The sequence below is a fragment of the Tribolium castaneum genome, unplaced genomic scaffold (genome assembly GCF_031307605.1).
Source record: "Tribolium castaneum strain GA2 unplaced genomic scaffold, icTriCast1.1 ptg000069l, whole genome shotgun sequence".
NCBI lineage: Eukaryota > Metazoa > Arthropoda > Insecta > Coleoptera > Tenebrionidae > Tribolium > Tribolium castaneum.
The window spans coordinates 19974-29132 of record NW_026986666.1 but is presented as its reverse complement, the minus strand read 5'-3'; the positions used below and the strand labels follow the sequence as shown (position 1 = coordinate 29132).

Here is a 9159-nt window from a genome sequence, read left to right as displayed (position 1 = left end):
CTCCCTCCTCTCTGGGTGTGCTAGCAGTCGCATGTTGTCGCATTAAACTGAATCGTGGATCGAGCGATGTAGTACTACGGCTTGTAGTCGTTGACTCAAAAAGTCGCTTCGCCTCCGGTTGTTTGATCTCATGATGAATTGATATTTTTTCCTGTTTTGGGACAACTTCGCGTTCATGTTTAATTTCAGAAATTAAACTTTTTATTGGATCGGTTAGAGGTTGAATGTGGGTTGCGAAACGTCTTTGCGAACTTGCAATGTGTGAAGATAATGATCGTACTTTTTGTTTAACGTGTCGTCTTGCCTTATCCAGCTCTAAAGCTAAACGTTTATCCATGTCGATCGTCGACTAATAAATAAATCTTTGACAAACATTTACATTTATATTTTAATGAACTGATCAAAACCGTTACGATAACGCCCATTGTCTTGTTCAGCATCCTTATCAATAGTAACAAATCCATACGGTTTTTGCCAACACTGTGAACACATTTTCTGAAAGGTTTCAAATGACATATCTGTACCAACGTGATCATTAAAAATATGTTTTAAATTTAATACATCCTGAGGAAAGATAATTATAAAATTAGCATTATCACGAATTAATTGTTTCTGAATGGAAGAATACGTTTGGCTTATAAATATACAATCGATATTATAATGCCTACCAAAGCAAAAATAATCACGTATTATATTTTGGTTACAAGTGACTACATCATCAAATATTATTATGGAATAGGGTTTGATTTCTTTAGGAGGGGGAATTTCGGCACCATCTTCATATTCATAGTAACCGACTTTATCGAGAGGTGCCAGAACCGATTTTAAAAATTGATATTTTGGTTGTTGTAGCGTTTTTGAAAATAAGTAAATGTCTGTGAAGCGTAATCCATTTGGATGCAGCAAGAGACTTAATATCACATTTGTTTTTCCACATCCAGAACGTCCAACCACTAGTCCTCTTTTTACACTATTATTGAATAAAGTATTATGTTTAGGAAACTGTTGATAGGGTACACAAACTGAATAGTCGTGATTAGAAATTTTTAATAAATCTTTTTGTTGCACAAGTTTCATTGTTGACTTACAAAATACAAATAAAAATACTTTACACATTACATCAATTATAAATACATAATAATAATAACTATGTAGTATAAATAAATGGTTACATATCGTTACATATCTACAATAAGGTAAAATTCAATCAGTGGGTTCCACATATTTTTGCAATTCTCTAATTAGAGAATCTAAATTTCGATCTCTATCAATATCGTAATGTCCCCAGGCTAATGTATCAATTGAATTACCTAAAATGTATCGTTTATCATCGAAATTAGACAGTGCTATTTTATTCCTTAATTCGGTATACATATTATGTAAATAAGATTTGAAAACGTTCATAACACAGAAAACTGATGAAGATGAAGGATTTGTTGCAATTGCCCGATATTGTAACAGTGTTAGAGATTTATCAATTACATGTTTACTTACACCTTTAGCCTTTTTAATTAAATCATTCACTGTTTGCACACAATATGCTTTGGCACCGGTGCCATAAAGTAGTACAATTGGTACACCAGCATACTCATCTTTCATTTTACCGATAACAGACACAGTTTTAGGAATATCATGAATATTATTCTCGGGATAATTTGAAGTATCAAACCGATCGATATTCTGTTTAATATCATTATATACGTTTTCCGTATAAATTTCTAAAATTAATGAATCCGTATCCGTATACAAAAGCTGTACATTATTTCCATACTTAACTTTAAGGAAATTATAAAAAAAGTCATACATTAAAGTTTTTGAAATTTCCAATATACTGAATCCTACATAAATAGGTTTATCATACGTTACTTGAACTTTATTCATTTCTATTGCAACTAAATTTTCAGTAAAAATAGAACAATTTTTAAATTGTGGTTTGGCTATCCATGTCTCTGCTCCATACTTGTGACCGTTTTTTTTCCAATGTGTAGCCAGTTTAATATCTACCCGATTATCGACATTTTCCATGGTTTTTCCATACACACTATTATTCATGAGTTTAAATAAATCTTTTTCAAACTTATTTTTAGTCTGATTTCGTAATTTCGTATTTAAATCAATATATGGTTTGAGCCATGACGATTGATTGAATTTTAGTACTCTATGAATTTTTGTCAATTCTAGTCCATTTTGTAGAGCTTGTTTTAAATTTCGATAGTGTATTATGTAGTTTGTTTTAGCACATAGATTTGGAATGAGTTTAGCACATTTTCCGTTTGGTGGAATTAAATTTTCAGGTAGAAATGGCATATCATTATGAGAGTTGTGTAAATGATGAGGATAAGAGATATCTACTTCAAGGACATAACCTTCAGGTGTGGTATCAGTCAAATCCATAATACTAAGTGAATTAATTTCGTCTTGCGTTAGCCAAGTAAATCCACCTAAAGGGAGTACTTCACTCATAGCCCAACCATAGAGATTTGTTGCATCGAGGTATAAAATGTATGATGTCGGTTTCGAAGGGTCATAATTTGGAAGAAATTTATTATTTGCTTGAGCCGCTCGTTTAACACATGTACTAACTCCCCCACGAATCCCTTTTTTGAAAAAATGCAACATATCTATATCAGTCAATAATTCTAATTTTACATGGGTAAATTTAAGCATAGCATTCCAACTAAGAGATGGTGCAGTCACGTAATGTGCTGGATCAAGTTCATAATGCTTAAGGCACATGTTTCGAAAATTCTCAAAGACATCAGCTAATAGCAAAATATCACTTTTTAAATAGAGATCAGAATATTCGCCTAGAGTCTGACAATGGAATGTATTCCATACGGTATTAGCTCGTTGATAATCATCTTCAGAAATATGCTCATCGCGAAGTTTATCGTAAAAATCAATTTTTTGTGGTAATTCCGTGAGATCTAATTTAGAAAAATCATCGATAAATGAATATGGAAAAACCCCTTTCTGTCTAATTAACTGAAATTCTCTGTCAACGGGAAAGTATCGTTTTACTTCCATACATTGAGCATCATCCAAGGCTGCTGCCAGTTTTTCTAATGAACATGTCAAAAACTGAAAACTATCTATAAAACGCAAGTGTAAGTGCTCCTTGACTATTCGATTGTTTGAATTTAGATATTCGCCTACACAAATTTTTTTCGAAAATGTAATATATTTCTCTTTAGTTTTACCAAGAATATTAATTTCACTTTCTTCAAGGGCCAACTCTTTAATGAATAAGTGACTATCATAATTTGTTAAATTATGAAATACTATCGGAATAAAATTTGGAATTTGAAAATTCAAGTTACAATTACTGTGCGCAGCGGACCTATAACGACCCGTTAAATGACAGTGATCTTTTACTTTAATATCATTCTGTTGAAAAGGTTTTTGACAAATATGACATTCCGTTGCTGTAAGATAATCAAACTCTTCTTGAATAGTTAATGGAAGCATTGGTTGTACAATACTTAAATACTTTTTATAAATCTCTATCAAATCTATTTCTAATGCTGTAATAAAGTCAACCACAGATGACTGTCCTCGAAAACTTTGGAATTTAGATAATTGATCGTTATATGAACATTTAATGTAATATGCACATGAATATGGTTGATGGAGAAAAGTTTTTATCGAAAATGATTGATTTGGATTTGGTGCAACTGTACTCATAGGTTTCAATAAACATTCGAAATCAGCATAAACAATAAATGGGATAGTCATTTTATGATGATAATTTTGAAATTCTAATACATTAGCGGGAACATTATAACCAAATCTATTTGTTATTAATTCATTATTTGGGATTCTAGCATAAAGTTTTCCACAATCAGTCGAAGAATGTCTATCTAATAAAGCTTGGGTTGTGAAATATTGTAGACATCCATCACAGAAAAATTTTGAATGATGATGTTTTGAGAGTTGGGAAGATACTAAACGTGGCAAATTAGTTATTGTACAGTAATGTTGATTACCATCGTTATCACTCAACAATAATAAATTTATGTGTACCGGTTTCTTAAAGTTTGTAAAATATAATGGTCCCACAATTTCAAATTTTACCTTATTGTTTACATAAAGTAATTCAAGTCCGTAAACATTAATAGAGACATTATTTTGACTTTCAAATTTTGCAATACTATCCAGTTTTACAGGAAATTCAATACCTTGGAAATTAAAAAGTGTCGACCAATGTGGATATGAACTGGGTAAATGTTCTGGTCCCATAGGTAGACACACTGCTGCTACGACACTCCAACCAAAACAATGAATATCCTGATTTTGAACATTAACTATTGCCCTCTTCATTTTCACGCTTGGCGGTAGTGGGATATACGATGAAGCTTTCAATGGATTGTAATAGTTTACATTTAATTCTAAATGTAAGATTTTCACAAGTGTCCAGCCTAAAACAAAGAAGCAAAAAAATAATTGTATTATAAAGATTTTTACAATATATAACTACCTGAATCTCGTTCCAAAAAATCCATCATTTTTTGACTAATAACTTCTTGAAAGTCATGCAACATATTCCTAATATTCGTGCCTAAAGTGACAATTCTGTTAGTAGTATTGAAAGATTTTACATCAAATATATTTTTTGACTCAATGGTATACAATCCAAATAATTCCAAATTTATTTTGATTGTACTAAATTTTTCAATTTGTGAAACAATAAGTCTAAGTAATTTATTGTGAATTTTATCCATAAATTCATTTAAATCGATATAATGGCCCTCATCACAAATCCTATATGAAGCGATGCGTGATTTAAATGCACTGCTGAGTGCAAACACCCCATCCTCCAAGGGAGTACTTTGACAATTATTTCTATGCTGTCTACTTCTCTCATGGGCCGTAATAAGCTTTGGAGCAATTTCTTGATTACATGTAACGCACATATAATTGTTGCTAGCTAGAAAAGAAAAATTATTGAAAAATAGAGTACCTATTAGTTAAAACTTACCAGTTGAATGACATATTTTCTGTTTTTTGGCGGCCGGTCCTCCATTTTCCTGTTTTTTGACCACTTGACAATAGAGCTTTTCGTGGCGTAGTCGTGATTGACGGGTTGTAAATTGTTTATTACAGTTTTCACAGTGATGCATTTTCTTATGAAAATATAAATCAATAAATTAAACAGGTTACTAACAAAGTTTAATTATAAATTTGCTGCCTTCTGTTACTATCTTTGAATGACTTTTATTTATACTATATAAATATATATTTTTTTGTGTTCAGAGATAGGTATCCAGCAAGACCTCGAGGAGGAGCAGCATGCTTGCCATCGTGTTGTAGGTAGTATGATGTTAAAATTTGGAAAATCGCGTTCGAATTAAATGTACTTGATATGATTGTGGGATGGAAATAGGATTTATTAATATTAATTATTAATATTAACATCATTAATATTAATATTAATATTATAATTATTAATAATTAATATTAATGGCGACTTTCGCGAACGTCTACGAGGCTTTCTAGGGCGCCGACGCCTCCTTGATCGTGAGTGAGGGGGAGTGGGTGGAATGATGTCATCGTCGTCGTCATCGTCTCCACCCTCCACCCTATTCTCAATCCTATTATTTGTTTGCCCTAGAATGGGTGACAATTGAGAGGGTTGAATGATGTCATTTTCAACATCCATCTCTTCACCCTGCCTCCTCTCTTCAACCCACGGCTCTGCCAGTGCGTCAATGACAGATGGTTGTTGCATGTCATTGACGCCCTGTGATAATATTATGGGTGACGGTGGTGGTGAAGGTTGTGGTGACCGAATGATGTTATTTTCGGTCTCTACCACCACCAATCTCTCTGGCAGAACATCATTTTCCTCAATAATCGGTGAATTGGGTTGAGGGGGATGTTCAACGTTACCATTGATAATGTTTTCCACCTCAACCCAAGGCTCCGATAAGGCGTCAATGATGTCCTGCGATATTATCATAGGGGGTTGAGTTAATACCGCGGGTGCCGCTTCAGGAGATATTGGTGTAACGGGGCGGGTAAACACTGGCTCAACGAAGGGGCTTTGTGGTGGTAGTGGTGGACTGGGAGAGATTGGGGGTTCTTCCACCACGACCATATCATTATCAAATACATTTAACTCATCGGTAATCGAATTATTGATGGGACAAGTTCCTTCATCCACAACCGGATTGGACACCGCCTCGTCTTCGTTAATAAACTGGTCTATTAAGGTCAACGAGATGTCGTCCGAATAATCATTTTCAATACCATGTTGAGCCAGGTATTGCGTGAATGGTAAAGAAAACGATAATTCACTATCAGGTTGTGATAAAGGAATAACCATAGAATCATCATCATCCTCATCAACGATTTGAACAATATTAGCAACAGCGTGATTAGCTAATTGCTTCTCTTTCACACTTAACTGACTACATTCAATCTCATCCTCTTCAAAACAATCTTCCCTCAAAGATTGACTTAAAGACGACTTGGCAAATTGTTCAAATTGTGTCTCATCATTTTTGATTAATTTTGAATAAGTAGGTCTAATAATTACATCAGAAACGATATTGATTCTAGGTTTATCCCTATTAAAACCACTACGGTTTTGATAGGGATTTGCAACTTTTCCCTTCAATACTTTAAATAATAACTTTGATGACTGGTTACTTACAGTTGTCCTAGTTGAGGGACCGGGACACTGACAACACTCGTCACCATGAGTGCACGGTTTAAAATTAGCAAAATAATTTGAACACATTATTTCGTACACAGACTACCTGTACAACACAGAATGAATTTCTGCATTCACTCTCTGCACATTTATAAATTGTTAAAAGCTCCCGTCAAGGTCAACTTCTTTGTATGCACTTACTGCAACTACATTGGTGTATTCCATCAAGGTTAACATATAGACACAAAAAAATGTAAAAAGAAGACCTATGTAGACAGGATGGAGTGTAACCGCCTGTTTCAAGGACATCGTTAACCTGTTTAATTTATTGAAAAAATGAGAAAAATCACTCATATCCACTGCAATAATCAACTCTTTTTTTATAAATAAAATGAATTTTTTTGGGTGGTGTATAAGGATTATTGAAAGTGTAAGGGAGTGGTAAATATTATGAAAAAAATACAAATGTTTATAAATCTATAACATTTATTTATAAATACTACAATTAATTAATTCAATTAATATTCCATATCATTACAAAAAATATTTTTTGAAGAGTTTGTATTTTCAAAATTGCTTCTCGATGATTGTTGATAATCATTATTAGTATTATGGGATAAAGTTGAATCAAAATAATTCCCATTTCCGCAATCAAAACTCCTCCAAGAATATTCACGATGTGGAAGACATCTTCGTAAATGTCGTCGAAGATGTTTTACTTTCAGGCGATGTCCTGGATTATTACGACACGTTATCCAACTCTCTTGATCCATGATTACTAATAGACTGATGAGTTGAGATTATTTACACAATGTTTTGTACACTTTTAACGAAATGTTTGTTTTAAAAAAAATACATTATGTAGACTGCAATATGCGTTATCGTTCAGATGGTACATGCATTTAACTTTATCGGCGTGTAATGTTGGTTGTTGTGGAAATTCAATAACTTGTTTATGTGTATATTTTTTCAAAAATTCGGCTTTTTCTTTTCCTTTTACGTAAATTTTGTCAACATCCTTCAACACATTGTTTATAACTTGTACGTGTTTCCAATATGGAATATGTCCCATATTCCAGTCAATACAATGATAATTCTTCATTAACCATTTTACTTGTTTTTCATCTTGAGGATTCAAGAGTTGTGAAGGGAAAGGGGGTTGAAAAACATAGTGTGCGAGTTTGTCTCCTCTTAAAGCAGCCAGTTCTTTAACTATAAACTTTTTTCCAATTTTGTAACCTTGAACGTCTATAATCACTTCGTTCTCCATCACTATTAATATTAATTTAGACTTGTTTTACAGATTTTGTCAACGGTGTATATGTAAAGGCTCGATCACTAATGACTAATGCATATGCGGTGGTTCCCTCACTTATACCGGTGTCTGTATCAAATTCAATTCTCAGTGCAATAGACTGTGTTTGTAAACCAGTTTTTTGCATCGAACAATCAATTATGATTAGTGGATAACTGTCGAAAAACTGTGTAGGTGTAATGTGTGTTTCTTTTTTATCTGTATAATAGTATCGGGATCTAAAGTTTGTAAACATTTCATATAATATACCGAAATGGTGTTTTTTATATGAAATATTTAAATTTTCATACGGATATCGTTCATTATTTAGAAATACTCTCATATTGGTTATATCGCCTCTATCAAATTTACTCATATTTTTATCAAGTTGTCCTTCTCTATTGCTTTGAAGGCCAAAGATAATATAACGAGGTGTTTCAAATTTTGTAGAGATTTTCACAGGCCAACTACACTTTGTAGTATTTGTAAAGAGTGGCAGCGAATGAAGTTCCCAGCTTCTGTATGGTACTGCAATTTCTTTATCTTTTTCAATGGTTTTTGTCAATTTAACCTCTTCCTTTAAACCGGGCACAATATGTGGAACTAGCCATGCAATTTTATCAATTACAACTCGTGCTTTCTCATTTGTTGTACAAATTAATGCATTGACATCACTATTACTACGAATTAATATTAACTCTTGCGGTATGTTTAGCATTATATTTTTATAATCTTCTGCAAATCCTAATAGTCGATTTAATGGGATACATGCTTGAAAATATCCATCTATAGGTTTAGTGGCTTCTTCATTTAGATCCCAACCAGACATTGTTAATTTCAGACTTTCACTTTGATTTAATGATGCCAGATTTTTCATAGTTGTTGTAATACCTGGCTTTGTGTTTGTATCTACAGTTACTCCACTTACTTCATACCGTATTTCACTAAACAAAAAAGCGACACCATTATTTACAAACTTGGTTTCTGTTGCTGGTACAGTTTTATTGGTTGTCGCGTCGGTTTTAACCAATTGTCCCTCAATTAAAATTAAACTATCACATGGTAGTGTACACAAATCTTCTTGTAAAGGAATTCGAATTTCATCCGTGTTTTCATATCTGGCTGTATATGCCTCATGACTTTGAAATTTGTAACCTACCACACCTTCATCCCACTCAATACCCTTCTCAATATCGAACATTTTTTATGT

At 32.9% G+C, this 9159-nt stretch overlaps 1 protein-coding gene across 1 annotated transcript; it reads right to left on the bottom strand.

Annotated features, from left to right (window-relative positions):
- Nucleotides 1–1030: 1030 nt before the first annotated feature.
- LOC107399092 (uncharacterized) lies at nucleotides 1031–6336 on the bottom strand. Its single transcript, XM_064359677.1, has 3 exons — nucleotides 4979–6336; nucleotides 4478–4927; nucleotides 1031–4418 (listed from the first exon to the last, which is right to left on the bottom strand). Exon 1 carries the CDS (start codon nucleotides 6323–6325, stop codon nucleotides 5396–5398), a length of 930 nt encoding a protein of 309 aa, XP_064215747.1. The 5' UTR covers nucleotides 6326–6336; the 3' UTR covers nucleotides 1031–4418; nucleotides 4478–4927; nucleotides 4979–5395.
- Nucleotides 6337–9159: the final 2823 nt, after the last annotated feature.